This window comes from Gavialis gangeticus, unplaced genomic scaffold (genome assembly GCF_001723915.1).
Source record: "Gavialis gangeticus isolate Ggan-Ray unplaced genomic scaffold, GavGan_comp1, whole genome shotgun sequence".
NCBI classification, from domain to species: domain Eukaryota; kingdom Metazoa; phylum Chordata; order Crocodylia; family Gavialidae; genus Gavialis; species Gavialis gangeticus.
In genome coordinates this window covers 16,183,703-16,199,615 of record NW_017729031.1, presented here as the reverse complement: position 1 = coordinate 16,199,615, position 15,913 = coordinate 16,183,703, and the positions used below count along the sequence as shown (strand labels likewise).

General features: G+C 40.7%; 1 protein-coding gene across 1 annotated transcript in view; it reads right to left on the bottom strand.

Moving 5' to 3' along the window:
- The window catches only part of LRP1B (LDL receptor related protein 1B), a 2,002,088-nt gene that overhangs the window by 1,182,311 nt on the left and 803,864 nt on the right, over positions 1–15,913 (bottom strand). The window contains exons 4-5 of the mRNA XM_019522796.1: positions 7,865–7,984; positions 6,349–6,477 (exon numbers count right to left, since the gene is read on the bottom strand). Of these exons, the coding sequence (XP_019378341.1) occupies positions 6,349–6,477; positions 7,865–7,984 (249 nt within the window). The remainder of the gene's footprint in view (positions 1–6,348; positions 6,478–7,864; positions 7,985–15,913) is intronic.

Here is a 15,913-nt window from a genome sequence, read left to right as displayed (position 1 = left end):
GGTTTCCTTGATGGCATGCCAGACTTCTTCTAGGATAGGATGGTTGGTAAGGGATCCCCTTTTGTGGTATTGGGGAACTGACTCGGTGATGGAATCCATCACAGTTGATTCACTGTCCAGGAGAGCCTCAAAGTGCTGTTTCCATCTAGCGTAGATACATTTGTTATCTAGGAGAAGCGTTGCGCCATCCTGCAATTGCTGGAAAATAGGACCACAGATGTTTGTTGTTGCCTGAAATAAACTATGTATGTCATGTTTCTCAGTGTAAAGCTCAGTTTCCTTGGCTTTATCTTTATTTCATGGCTCCTCTTTTGAGTTTCACTTTGAGATGATAAGTCTTATTCTTCCGCAGAAATGAGGTTTCATCTTGCTAAGCAGAATGATCCATTCTCTTCCAGTTGAGGAGGGCTTTCATCCAACTAGTTTTGGTATCAAGGGTGGTAACGCCAATGGATTGATCACAGGCAATGTAGACAGTGATTCTGAATCTCTTCCAGAGTAGAGTTCCTCAATTTTGCCTTCAGTTGTGGACAGGGCAGAGAGCTTTTCATGAAGATAATGTTGGAAATCCTTGCAGATCTTTGGGTCCTGAAGAAATCTGATGTTGAAAATCCTCTGCATTGCTTTTGGCTGTTTTTGGTGTGGTGTTTTGGAGTAAGCTGGATGTTCATAGTGGATCTGAGAAGACGATGATCATCACTTCCTTGGATGGCTCACATGATATGGGCATCCATTTGATCATGGGCTATAACAATAACATAGTTGAGGAGGTGCTAATGTTTAGAGTGATGGAGTCTCCAGGTAATCTTGTATCTGTCACTCTGTCTAAAGATAGTGTACATAATGGCAAGACCATGCTCTGCATACTTGCTCAGGAGAAGGATGCCATTGGAGTTGGCTTTCCCTATTCCTCCTTTCCCAGTGGTGCCACTCTAGAATTCCAGATCATGCCAGACACTGGCATTTAAGTCACAGAGGAGAATGATCAGAACACGATCAAGGTTGTGGTATAATTGTTCTTTGACATCATCATGGGCATAAAGTGTCAGGGGGTATGCACTGATGACAGCACTGCACTAGTTCTTTTTGGGCTTAAGACAGAGCATTGTAAGATATTCATTGATGTCCATGGAAAGCTATATAAAATTGACTAATAAGCTTATTCTTGATGGTGAAACCAGTGCTGTAAATAGTCTGTCCTGGTCTGATTTCCCCTTCCAGAAGCCTCTACCCTATCCCCTCAGCAGACTCTTGTCTGGTTGTCTTGTCTCGCTCAGATCTGTGACATCAGTGTTGGATGTCACTAGTTCCCATGAGATGATGGCAGTTCTTCTTTTCAGTAGTTCTTGTCTCAGTTGTCCATCAAGGTGCGAACATTCCATGTTGCAAAACTCATTGCTTTCTTATGATGTTTTTGAACACAGACAAAAATCCTGCTGGATGCTGTTATCCAGCTGGAAGCAGGTAAGACAGTTTAGGCGTAAGGCACCTTTTCTATCCCCCTCCCCATGTAGGATGATGAGCAGAGGAGATCCTGAATAGAATTGCTCAGTCATGGTAGCAGCTACCAAATTGCATTCTTATCCCAACCCAGGTGCAGGATGACCGTCAAGTTACCACGACCTGTGTGCAAATTCATGGCTGGAAACTTCCAGATCCACTGGTCCTGTCTCTGCCACTACTAGTTCATTGCCACAGGGCTTTTGAAGGTTGGTACAGGACAGTGCTGTTTCCTGTGGTAGAAGCCTGCATGTGACTTCAGTTAATATAAGGAAGCTGGTATGTGGAAACAACAACCACACAAACTTAATAAGGTGGAGAGCTGGACCTAACAGCAAGGGAGAATCCTAGACTACAGCAGATCTCCATTTTGCTGCAATCACTGAGATCTTAACATGTTTTTCTTCCTGGGGTTGGACTGTACTTTGTCTAGAACTTCCCCTCTATGACCCTGCAAGACTCCAGATGATATAGTTCTGAGTACCATTGGGACATGCAAACTTCTTCACCACTACAAGATCTCAGTCCATGGAGAGGTGCATCTCTCATCCCCTCATGTCAACAGTCAAGGTACTGAGGGGGAACCTCCACCCTCCAACACTGTGTTCAGGCATGCCATGTGTGGAAACCCTAGGACTCTTTCTAGCCTGGGAAAGACTCCCTGGGGTAAGGCATGCCAGAGCCAAGGGCCAGGAATACCACTCAACATGAGTCAAGCTTGGCTGTATCTCTAGCTGTGATATGATAACCTGATGCAGCCGTGGGTGGTGAAGACCACCATGGTGGGGTTGGGTTACTGTGTTCTCCATGGAAGAGAGGGAGGAGTGGAAAAGGGACAGGGCTGGGTCTCCATAGGGTCTTCAGGTTTTGATTCAGTGACTTCTGCTGTGAGACTTGGGGCTGCTTCACAGTCACAGGATGACTGGGAACTAGACTGATCAAATGGGACATGCAAATCTCACTGGGACCTCAGCTTTAGAACAACACTTACTTCAGCACCATCTGGTTTTGCTTGCTTTCTCTCACAGGTCTGATCCCTAGTGGACTACAATGCCAGTGGTTCTTTATCACTGCAAAGTTTTGTGGAGGTTTTTTTGACTTTTGGTTTTTCTTCCATGTCCCCGACTTCAGCCTTGTAGTTTTCCTGCTGCACAAAAACCCTTTTTGGTTATTTTTGTGGGCTGCAGTGAAGGATGCAGGCTCTAGCACCTGCCTGCCTGATACAGTCCTCAGAACAGCCTTGTAACTAGGGTCCAGACAGGGACCAGCCAATAGCAGGGTGTACAGAAGGTCAGGGAGGATATGCAGGGGAGAAGGCTATCTATGAACCTTGATGGAGTTTTGGAGGTGGCTTGTGTTCCTGGTGGGAGGCAGGGTTGAGTGGGTATTGGTGCCATTTCAGAGTTTGGAGTCAGCTCTTTTGAACAGCAGAAGTTGTCCTTGAAGGAAACTCAGGGTGGGGCCTCCCCTACCACGGGGGTTTAATCAGTGATGGGGGCCTCCCAGGGCTGCAGCAGCAGCAATCTTGTCGCTCAGAGCCTGGCTGGCAGTGGAGTGCAACTCTGGCCAGACAGGCTCCTGCTTTGGGCAGCACAAGCTGCCACCATGTGTGCCACTCCATTTTTTTTCCCTGCAGATTTTTTGAACCCCTGGATATTCAGGGGTCAAAAAGCCTTCTGTGCTGCTCCCTTGCAGTGTGGAGAGCAACTGAACGTGCAGTATGTGGCATTGCAGGCGCGTCTGTGGTGCTACACACCATACGGCCACGCTTGTCTGGACAGCCAAAAAGTGCAATTACAAACTAAAGACATTTTATAATGTAGTTAAAAATCCAAATTGATTTGAATAAGATTCTGCATAGTTTCAATTACAGCATATTAAATTCAAGACAATTCTATTTTTAGGAACCGAAATTAAAAGAATGAACAATGCAGCTGAGCTGCTAAAATGGATTTGTAGATAAGTAAACTAACAGAAGTTTTCCAACCATCAGAAATCCAGGACTTTGTTACTTTTTCTGGAAAAAATTGGGAAATCTCCAGATCTCTAGCCAACAGCAATATATATTATTGATTCTTCTTGCCCAAAGAGAAGTTACTCCTTCTTTAGACTGTATTTAAGATGCACTGGTAGAGAAGATAAAAGATTTCTATTCTTTTCCAAGCTGATCTTCGCTTGAACTACAGATCAATAAGTAGTGTCACAACACATAAGAAACCCAGGCTATTTTCTCTGCCACCACTGGTTGCAGCTCTATTGCAAAAGACAAGTTTTAGAGATGTTAGGAAAAATTCACCCTTTCCAGAGAAGACAGAAGAGAAAAACAGCATGGGAAGATTACAAGTAAATTTGTAATGGGTATTTGAAGAGAAGATGTCATTGTGGTAAGGTATAACTGTGCCCTCAACAGTATATGCTGTTATGAATACTAATCTGAGAATCTCAAAAGATGTTAAGATTAGCACAGCATGAAATGGGAGGAATTTCTTTCTTTCTTTCTATCTTTCTATCTATCTATCTATCCACACACGTAAGTTGATCTATCCATAATATACTTAAAAGAGTATGAAAAGGTTCTAAAATCATGAAAGCTAAATCTGTGAGCCTTCACAAGAACATTGTGCTTTGAAGTCAATTTAAGAGTTACAAACTTTTTTTTCTAAAACAACAGAAACACATGCTTGTCATAAACACAGCGCAGGGCGCACTGCTTATTATCAAAGAAGGAATCACTTTCTCACACTACATGCCATTTCTTTCAAAATCATTTTTTAAAATATAAAATCTTCTATGCACTATATAAGAAATAAACCCACATTTTCCTGAGGTTTTTTTTTTAATATTCTTTTTATTGAATTTAGACTCTTCAGTATAGCTATGAAAACCTGGAAAACAAAAAAAATCCAGAACACTATTCAGCAAAGATACATTTCATCTAATTTTTCATTCCTGAATAAGTTATTAACTGAATCTTTATTCATAAAAGAAAGCTCTGGATAAAAGAAATGGGGGGAAAAAAACACATAGTGTGCCCACAGCTGTTATGAAAGCTATTTTAACTTCCTCTACCAGTAGGTGTGATCTAGCCACAAGTCTGAGGCTCTGAAGCTATTTAAATGAACTGAGCAACAAGATGCTGAATTCATTAAGGGACAAATCTAGCCATGGCTCTGCAGTCATGCAATTGCTGCCAAATTCCTGGGAGCTGCACAAGAAAATAGCACAAGTCCCGTGGAGATTAATTCTCAGAGTTTTTGTGGAAACCTATTTGCAGGGAACCTTGAAAGTTCTTCATAGTGGGCCTTTAATTAGAAGGGCCACCCCCTACCCTGAGAGTAGGAGGGCACAGTCCTGGCAGCACACAGGTCATTTCTACCCGTGCTGTGTAGTAGCATTGGCATCATGGTTTCATGCCTGTCAAGCCTACATCGCTGTAGTGACTCGCTATGTCAATGCAATTAGTCACTACGGCAACGTAGCATCTCACATAGATGCACCTAAAGGAAGGAGAGTGCAAGAGTGCCAATGCGACTACTATAGACTGCTCTAGTACTTGAAGTGGATAATCTCTCATGGGAATCCTAATAGAGAGCAAGAAAGAGACTGGTTCTTCCATGCTACTATGCAGTATTTGCAATACATATTCAGCATCTTGAGTATCTTACACAAAGGAATACATCAGTGAGGTGAACAGAGGACTATGCACACTCACAGTAACCCTACAACACTGAGATTGCCAAAGGCAAAAACTGATGTGAAATAGGATGGAAAGGGGAAAAAAAGAAAGAAAAAGGTAAGGTATGATCTAAAACTATCAACTCATTTCATATAAGCCACTAAAATACTGACAAATGACTACTCTATGGAGTCATTAAGGACTGGGCTACATTTCATTTTTGAACTAGAGGTCAAAGAATCTCCTTATTACCAGTCTTGGAACCAAGTCGTTTTCCTTGCTCTGGATTGTTTCACTGCATCAGTGGCAGCACCTGTTTTTTCCTACCAAAATCATTTTTTATGAAGGGCAGTAGGACGAATATTAAGATTTACTTTTTGAGCTTATTAATATTTTAAATAGTAACTCTTAGAAGTGCTTCAACCAAAAAATGAATGTGCATGTTATTTCCTAGTTCAAGCCTCAAAGGTACAGCATCTTCACATTTTGTAATAGCAAAAGCCTGCCAACTGGCACAGTCAAAAACACATTTTCCTTTGGATTTCTATATCTTGACACAAGCAAATATACTTTTATGCTAGCCTTTGGTCATTAAGCAAGTTGAACAGATTGTATGAGAAAATAAAAATAGGTTGTTGAGTCAATGTGCTGACTAGGGAAATACTTTGTACAATTTGGCTTCATTAAACAGAATTCACTAATTCCCTTAAATGCTTAATTTATTATTTGCTAATGAAAATATGCATTAAGTAACCAATAAAGCATAGCATGAATATGAATATGATTACATCAATCCCCTGGGACACTGCAAGAGGCAAGGCAGAATATCATGTCTCTAAATATCCCAAGGGCATAATTACCTCATGATAATGTCCCCTGCCACCAAGGTAGCCTTAATTCTCTTTTATAGGTGAAAAATTTTGCTCAGCTGAAAAGTTTATACTGGAGAAGTAATCTAGGTTTTACAGAGTATTATTTTACTCCCCTAGAACAGTTTTTAATTAGGCATTCTTATTAGGATTTTTATAATAATCTGTAACAACACAAAAAAATGTTCTGGAGGTCTAATTATGAGCCACTGTATGGAAGCAAAGGGAAATCATTCTTAGCTATGGACATTTTCATCTACCTCATTTATCAGGAAGAACGACAAAAGCAAAGATCTCACTTACCATGCTTGGCCTTGCAAGATTTGTTATCTGGCTGAAGTACGAAGCCCTCCACACAGCTACATGCATATGATCCATCTGTATTGATGCAGGTTTGGCTACAGGTCCCATATATATTACATTCATCTAAATCTAAAGGAAACATTGAAACGAAATGTAAGGAACAGGATAAAAAATGGTGGATGGGATTCAAACCCAAATGAGAATTTCACGAGTATGGCTAACTCCTCTATGGCCTAATTATTTTCTTAATGTGTCTTATCTAAGCTGTTTGATGAGATTATGCCAGTGAACAACAGAAAACCAGAAGCTCAAGTTTTCAAGATTAGTTGCGGTTGGGTTTGACAATAAAGCCTTTCAGAAGATCCGGTAGAAATTACTGCCTTTGATATAATTAGAAAACTTCGAGGTTTGACTTCCAGCGAAGACCTTGCCCATCTATTTTGCGTATAAACACTTAAAACAACTATGTAAATAAATTCTAGTAACTTGCATAATGCTTCTTTCCAGGAAAAGGCACAATAAGGATAAACAGGTTAGCAAAGCAATCCTGATCTTCATCTTTCTAAATCCTGTTGGGGTTATTTTTCAGTTTAGATCACTGTTACATTGTGCAATAAATTTGAAGCAAAATTCACCTTCATTCCTTGACACATTGCTTCTTCAACTTTACTGGCTATTGGCTAATGGGGGACCTGTGGGAGACCAGGCAACTAGTTCTATCCCTGATATCATTGTCAAGAGTCTGGCTGTCGCATGTAATAGTTCACCCACTGGGATGAGTTTGTTTCTGATGTAGGTACTATCATCACCTAAGAAAGGGACATTTGATTTTACTGGGACATTTCTTGTGGTCTATAATAGATTTTACATTAAAACAAGCAAACAAACATAGTTTTGTCTTTTCAATGGAATAATATCACAAAAGATACAAATAACTTTAGATAAACCATAGCAACAAATTTGATACTCACCAGGATTTCAAAAGTAGTGTTGCATTGCCACAGCAAGGACTGCAGGCAATACATGATTATCTTTCATATAATTCCTTTGTTACATTCTTATATTACATGTGTAGGGTTGAATAATCTATTTAAATCTAAAGGTCAAAGACTCTCCTTGAATCAGTCTTGGAGTGTCAAATTATATGACCCATAAGCCAGACCCTGCTCAGAGAAGCCAGGAGCTTATGTGAGGGCAAGTTTGGTCCATCACCAAAACGGGTATGGAGTCTCATTGGCAGTGATAGGGTGCCAGCAGCTCACTGACATCGCTCGTCCTGCTGCTGCTTGCCTCACCTCTTGGAAGTGCATCTATATTTTGCCCCTGAGGAGTCCTGAAGTTCAAATCTGATCTAGTCCTAGAAGGGCTAGATTAATTTTTCAAGCCTTATTTAAGCTATCCTAAAATAAAATTTAGACCCTGATCTTGAATGAAACTATTGTTCACCTGCATCAAGTTACTTGGAGGTCTGGCTCTTTAATCTTACAGCTCCTGGAAAAAAACACATCCTAGTTACCTTTGCAGTTTCTTCCATCATTGCCTACTTCATATCCATCTTCACAGTAACATTCAGTGCTGTTCCTTGCAATGGCACACTTGTATTGGCAATTTGTCTGTTGGCATTTGGAGAGCAATTCTGTAAAGAAAAAATATTTAGAGAAAACCTTTACCAGAGGGTAGGCTTTAGTTTTGATTTTTCCTGGACCACAAGCTAGGGATGAGGGACAGGAAAAACACCACTTGCATTTGACAGTATTGTTACTAACATACTTATGACATGCAGTATATTGTTAAAAGCTATGCATTTTCAGCAAAATAATAAAATAAGTTTAGTGATCTTTTTTTCTATAAAAGCTCTTATAAGCTTTATTATCTACATGTACTATTGCTCTGTTCAAACCTCAATTTTTAGAACATTAGTTATGTTCAGTCAAAGCAAAAATTTTAAAAAGATAGGTATATTAAATGATTTTCAAACATAGACAAATGCATGAGGGAGGTTTCAACATCCATATCTTTCCTATCTGTCACATCAATTGATTTTTTTTATTTTTGAGGGCTTGTTTTGATTTACCGATGCATGTATAACCTTCACAGTAATCAATGTGAATAAATTATTTTTAATAATTTATTTGCTATTGGTATATAATGTTGAACAAGCATCAGATGTAATAGATTTCATTACGAGTGAAGTCTTTCATAGAACTCACGGCTAAAACTATATTAAGTATATACCATCTGTATAAAGCAAATGACAAAGTGCTAAGAGCCTAAAATCCAGAAGAATCAGTGTAACAATAACATTTACCTCATTAATACTTTCTTGTGAGATGCAATTTCTAAAACTAATAAATTAAATTTAACAAAACATCTCGATAAAGTCACTGTTAAAAACAGGGTGTTTTTATCAACGGTGGATAAAGAATTCTTGGTGCCCCGGACCCAAAGATGATTGGCCTCACCACTACCCACAATATAAAATTCCCAATATTAAATATGTAATCAAACATGAAAAAGGCATGAATATAAGAATGTACTGTATTTATTATATTTCAAATGACTGGCTTCTTTTGAGCTTTAAGGGTAGAAAACTTTTATAAGGTGTCATCAAAACCCAGTTCTACTTTTACTACCATAAGAGATAAGGCATTCAGATGTCCCTGTTACATTCCTGATCTAAGCTCTTTTTTTTTTTAATCCTAGCCATCTTTGAAAATGTACATTTGTGATAGTCAGTGTCAGAAAAAACTTCAGGGCAATATCCACATTAGGGACACTGGCTGAAAAGCACTGTCTTAAATCTTTCAGCAGTTTGCTCAGAGACTTAACTGGCTCATCCTGTGCAAAGAACTTGAATTATATAAGTTCATGAGGAGTGTCTTCATGATCCAATGTTACTAGTGAAAATTCATCAGTGAGTTCAACTACAAACCTGACTGGCAGAAATGTCCAATGAGCAGAGTTCAAACATGACTCCAAAATAGACAGCCAGCATCCTGTAAATAGGGACCTACCTAATTTGCGGCAGCTGCCCACCAGTTTCACAGGGCAGTCATTTCATGGGTGGAGTGCACAGGGCCCTTCCCAAGCCTGTAATTGGCCAAGGGGCCCCAGTGGTCCTGCCCCTCACTGCTAATTGGCTGCAGGGGCTGTCTGTCATATGGCTCCGCCCCTTGCTGCTGATTGCCAGGCAGGTGGGGAGCCAGCACTCTATTTTCCGTAAGTTACCCCTCCTCCCATCTATTTTGCAGGCCCAAATTTCACAGGCAATGCCAGATTTCATGGAATCTGCAAAATCCACGAAATTGCAACTGCACGAGGTCCCTTCCATTAAGCATCAATACGACCGCAAAGGCCAGTCAGCAGATTATCAAGTAAAGGATTGAATGTTTCCACACAAAGTGTTTGCCTTCCTTGTAGTAAGGCCTCAGGCTCTCTAGATTCATCTTCAATTTTCTCATTCTAGTGTGACAAAGCTCACTTTGATATTTTTGAGAAGCAGCCTTGCATCTGTTCTTAGCAGCATTGTCAAAATTCCCAAATTCTTTTCACAGGACAGCCATAAATGATCCCTGAGAAGGCAGTAGGTGAGCTGCTCTACTAAGATTTTCTATCATTGCCTAGTAGGGGCATTATAAATTACTGAAATGCTCAGTCCAAAACTGCCTTGAAATATCTCTAATTTTTTTCTATTTGGTTCAGAAGTGAAGCCACCTCCATTTGATTACAGGTGATTGTTTTATGTCTTCTGAAAAGTCTTCTAAGGCTTGCCAAACTCCTTCATAATTCTGCTATAAAGCTGCCATGAAGCTGTCTCGCTGCTCTGTCTTATGTCTGACAGACTGTTGAGCATCTCAGCATTTTCTAATTTTTGTATCTGGTTGTTACCAGAGCTGTTACTGCCAAAAAGCATTTTTTTCATCCATAGGATGATGCACTCCAGAATCATAGACAAGTGAGGCTGGAAGGGACCTTCAGAGGTCACCTAATCCAACCCCCCTGCCTGAGGCAGGATCATTTCTATCAAAAAAAAAAAAAATGATACAATGACTACAGAAAGCCAGAAAAAAATAACAGTATTCTAGCAGCTGTTGTTAATACTGTCAAACCCCATTAAATTTAGTGAATGTGCAGCACAAGAAACGTAACATAAAAGATGTTATTCAAGTTAGCTGCCTGTTATACTGATACAATATTAGCACTGGCATGAGTTTATCCATGGCACCTGGGTATATTCAAATCCAAGTTCTTCATTGTGGCAAACATCAAGTTAGCAAGGCTTGCATTGTGTGGCTCTCCATTGGCTATAATCTAATAAATCTCTAAAAAATAAAAAGTAGCTGTCTAGACCAACAACCTGCAAATTCATTACAAGGTGTAGACCAGAACAACCCAGTTCCAGTCCTATGAAGGTGAGGTAGCTTCAGCAGTGTGTCAGCAGCAAGGGACTTCGCCTACACCTATCCCAGGGCCAGGCAGCTGGGAGCTATACTGCCATGACTTCTCCCCACCCTCCCCACACTGCTGTCTCCTGGCTGGAGATCCAGCATACCAGAAAGCTGTCCAGCCCTGACACAACTCATCACTGGCTGGGAACTGAACCCACGCTGCAGCCAGAGGGGAGGGAGAACGGGGGAAGCAGCAGTGGCCTGAACACAGCTGGAAGTTACCCGTCCCCACTGCAGCTCCTCTCTGCCTAGACTCAGCAGAGGCAAAGGCATAGGCAAAAGTCCTTCAGCTCTGCAAGCTGGATCCAGTAACTCCATGGGCCAGATGTTGCTGACCCCTGCCCTAGGCTGACAAGTGTGAATATGAAAGTTTGCTGATCTATATGTGACAATTCTGGTGCTGAATAAAAATCACTGAACAATACTTTGCTTAAGTTGTTTGGGTATTGTATCATTTTTGCTGTATCTATATGGGCACAAAGGAGAGGAAGAACAGTTCTTGCATATGTTTGCTGAAGCCACTTGTGCTACAAATAACCTATCAGTGGGCATGTCTACATGTCACCCTATGGCGATGTAGTGATGCACTGCATAACCGTGCAGCATGCTACAGTGAGGTAGTGATCACGTGGGTCTACATGTGATTAGCAGCTACGTTGTCATAGTGGCACACCCTCATTATAGTGCACCACTACAGCAACGTAGCAGTGAAATCTAACCATGTGCCATATGCACCAGGCAGTACAGGCAGCTACTATGCCATGCTTTAGCACTTCCAGAAGAAAGTACCAAAGCACAGTGCCATAGCAATGTTGTATGGCAACATGTAGACGCACCCAGTATCAAGCCCAATGCATTAGGCAATGGAATAACCACACTCTAGTCAGCAGCACAAACAGGATTTTCTTAAGGCAGAAGGGATTGACTGCCCACCCCATGGCCTCCCACATCAGCTTCCCTCCCTCTCCCCACCCCATTATTGTTGGCAGGATCAGTGTGGATCCCCACCAGACAAATGGATTGAGAGCCTGGTACATCTTGGCAACAGGGGGCTCTCTAATTTACATTGCCTAGTGTCTGGCCAAGCCAGTTTCCGGAGAGATGGTAGTTTGCACACACAGATCCTATTTGCAATGATTTTACTTATCTTACTTCAATTTGAGAGCTAGAAATTTTCTTAGGGTACTTTACTTTAACTTTGTAATAACTATCTCCTATACAAGCATTCTAGGGTGTTGCTGACACAGGAAGTTATGACCAGAGGTGTAATGACACAGCCATGTACCCGGAGCAGTTGCCATATGTGGGCTTACTGGTGACCACTGTGCTGCTTGTACAAAAAAATGCAGCTGCAGTGGCAGTTGGGTTTTTGTTTTTTTCCCCCTGTGCTCCCACCCCTCCCCACAAGCTCCAGCCTGGGCACACCATTGGTTATGACAATGAATGGGATAGCTTTTATTATTATAAAAGCAAAGATATATTTCACACAATTTGAAGATGTTTCCTATAATAAATTATCCATGCAAAATTCATAGCCTGATTTGCTGCTGCTTATTGTTACAATCGAAAAACCTTCCAAAAGTCTGTTTGTGCCTCTTCTTCTTTTGTAGCCAAAGCATTCCAATTTTTCTCATTCAAGGTTTATTTTATTGGTTTCATATCCCTAGCCTATCCCTAAATTTGCCTTTTAAGGAACTAGCCTCTTTACAGCCCAAATGAAAAACCTTCCCTAAAGATCACTTTAAATGGAGCTGTTCTCTCGGGTAGGGAACTGAAGACAAGACTAATAATATGGTATCTGTTTATTTAATGTTACAATTTGAATAAAATGGATGTATACATTTCATTTCTCAAGTAAACAAGGATCAAATAACCTAACCAACATATAATTTTCTTCTCAAATATTTGTCTTATTCTACACAGCCAATAGCTTTTACTAGGTAATAACTACTAAACTTACAAACTGGGTTGGGATTGCTTGGACTGTTTCCATAAAAGGTGTACAGATACCAGGCAGCATTGAGTGAATAGTGATGACCTGCTGTGTGCCAAAAGAGACTGATGGAGAAAGGCAATAATAAGTTGACAGTAGAAATCCATGGAGTGAAAGAGACTGAAACCACAGAGTGACAGCCTATCTGTGGTTGATTTGCATAGGATGCATCAATTTCTAGGTGAGCAGATATATATCTAACATGATCGCTGTAGTACATCAAAACTTTTATTGGTTAACCACCTCTGACTGCAGCACAGAGCCTCAGACTATGCAACACCTGCTGCTTGAAGGCACATGTACAATGAAACAGCTCACAAAGTATAATAAATAAGCATAAGTATGCATAAGAAAATGGTCAAATGTGGTGCAGAGACATGAGAAGAACAGACCAAAACTTTTAACAAGAAAGCCTTACATTTTCTAGTACACATGATTCAGATGCTGATAAACCACACACCTGACAAATACTCTATTCATTTATCTCTTGCCCTCCTCATTTCTCTCACTGGTTTTACTCTGGCTTCCTTAGTCTTCAACCTATTGTATTTGCACCACCCTCAAGACTACTACTTTTGAAGGATCAAATGCTTTCTTGCTCATGTTCAAATTTTTTTCAGCCTACTGTGGTGTGAATCCTGTCTTGAAGGTGTTTTTGTATAGTTCTCTTCTGCATGAGGTCTGTGATGTAGGAAAGGGAGTGACTTTTCTGTGAAAAATGTTTTCCAACCTGTGCTCTAGTGTCTCTCTCCTTTATCTTTCTTCATTCATTATGGAGCATAAAAAGGTTAAGTCTCTAAATGTTTTTATTTACACTGGAGTTTTGCCCTGGCCTTTGTTCTATTCTATGGCTCAAGTTATATCTGCTTTCTCAGGGACCTGTGAAAGGGCCCTTTGTACCTGAAAGCTTGACTATATCCCTCCCAACTCTACAGTTGGTTCAATATTACCCACAAAAATCCTTGCTTGAAGATATTTCTGACATTTTCCTTAATGTTGCAGGAAATGTTCCCAGAATTCTAACTTGAGCACAAAGCAAAATGTGATGCTAAATTTTAGTTGAATTTATATGCGATTACATCACATTAAACTCACATTAATACCAACAAAGAGCATTCTAATGATGAGTCTGTACTAATCCAACAAAATTTATAATTTGTTGCACCATAGAAAGTTACAGATTTAGTTTCCAGACATAGCTATGATCATCATTAGAACATTTTTTACTCAAGATATTGCATCTTACCCAGTATCTCCCCATGTCATTTAATTTTCACAGATGACTTCCCAGTTATTTAATGCTTAATATAGCACTGTGAGATAGGAAAATGTAGATAATAATATTTTTCAGTTTACAGGCAGGGAGATTAAGTGTCTTGCACAAAAATACAGAGTAAATACAAGCAAGAGTTAAAATATGAACTCAGGAACATTGATCTTTACCCTGATACTCAAGATCAGTTTGCTACTTTCTTTCCAAGCCCAGTTCAAAGACCTGCTTTTGGCTGCTCAATGTCATGCCTATAACAATAAAATTCTTCCTAGCATTTTACAATATAATTCTATTCCCTACTTATATGATAGCAGGATGGGAAGGAGAATTTGTGTCATTATTTAAAAGAAAAAAATATTATTGTAACTTGAGCTGGTACTAGTGAGAGACTAGTAATATGAGGCTCAGTGATACCTTTTAAATATCATATTATCAATCCTCCTGCTTCTAAGTTGCTGTTAGCCAATTCTTGTGGCATCTGTCAGCTCAAAGTTGCCTTGAAGGGTGCTGAACAGTCAGTCAGCCATCAAGGGACCCTTCATTTAATACCAATTCTTTCCAAACAAATGGGGCTAAGAAATATTTTTTCATATTTGCATACGACATTTTCCACACCAAAATCAGGGACGAGAACAATGTTATGACAAATAGATCATTCGCTATGTGCAAAAGATATTCCTTTGTCAGAAAATATCCTTATATGTTCTAATGATAATTATATTGAACCTGTCAGACTTCATCTGCTTTCTTTTGGTTGGTACCATAACCTATAAATGGAAAAGTGCCCCACTGCAATACCGCAGTGTTCTTGTATTTTTCTCCTTTACTAGATCCTTTCATCTTCATTCCATGTCAGTGATCCTACAACACTTTAAGATAAAAGAAACAGGAACTTAACTCCGGATATTTAGCTTATAGAGCGCTACTGCAGAAGCTTAAGGCTTAACTTTACTTTAAAAAAAAAGTATATACCTATGTCGGATTTAGCACAGGAGGTAAGGAATAGACTGGGGACAGGAAATAACACAACGATTTCTGGAGGAGGAAATATTTTGCTACTCTGAAAACAGGAACATTAAACGAACAAAGACGGAGGGACTGATTTTCTTGTGTCTATCACCTTGCATTGTGATTTATCAGTGTTATACACTTATAACAGAATCGCTTTTTCAGTACAAGAACTAGGCCTGTGCGAAGTGGCTAGTATTTGCTTCAGATTTGGTCAATTTGGGGGACAGTGATTCAATTCGGTGATTCAAATCACTGTCCCAGTTCAATTCAGCTGAATCAGGCAGGCCCATCCCCCCCAGCCCGGCAATGGCTGCCCCGCTCACCTCAGCCCCCGGCTCTTTGGGAAAAAAAAAAAGGCCTGACTCAGCAGGTGCTGCCAGGTGGAGAAGTGATCCCCACTGCCCCATGCTGGAAGGGGGGGCTCTGCATGAGTACCCTGATTCCCCCCCCACTCCCCCAGCCCTCCCCTCCACAGGTGCCCTGCCCAGGCCAGCTCTGGCCCTTTAACAGAAAAAAAAAGAAAACCCAGGAACTCAGCACTCCTGCTGGTGGGGGGCGATCCCCACTGCCCCTCACTGCCCTGCACCATGTGAGGGGCTCTGCACAAGCCCCTCAAAACCCCAAGGCTGCTGCAGGAGCAGTGAGTTGCAGGGCTTTTCTCCATGCTTTTTTTTTTCTTAAAGGGCTGGAGCTGGCTCAGGCAGGGCACCTGTGGCAGGAGGCTGCAAGAGCGAGGAGGGGATGCGGGGCTCATGCAGACCCCCCATGCAGTGTGCGGCAGTGGGAATCATCTCCCGACCCAGCAGTACCCAGTAAGTGGGGGCTTTTTTTAAAGCACTG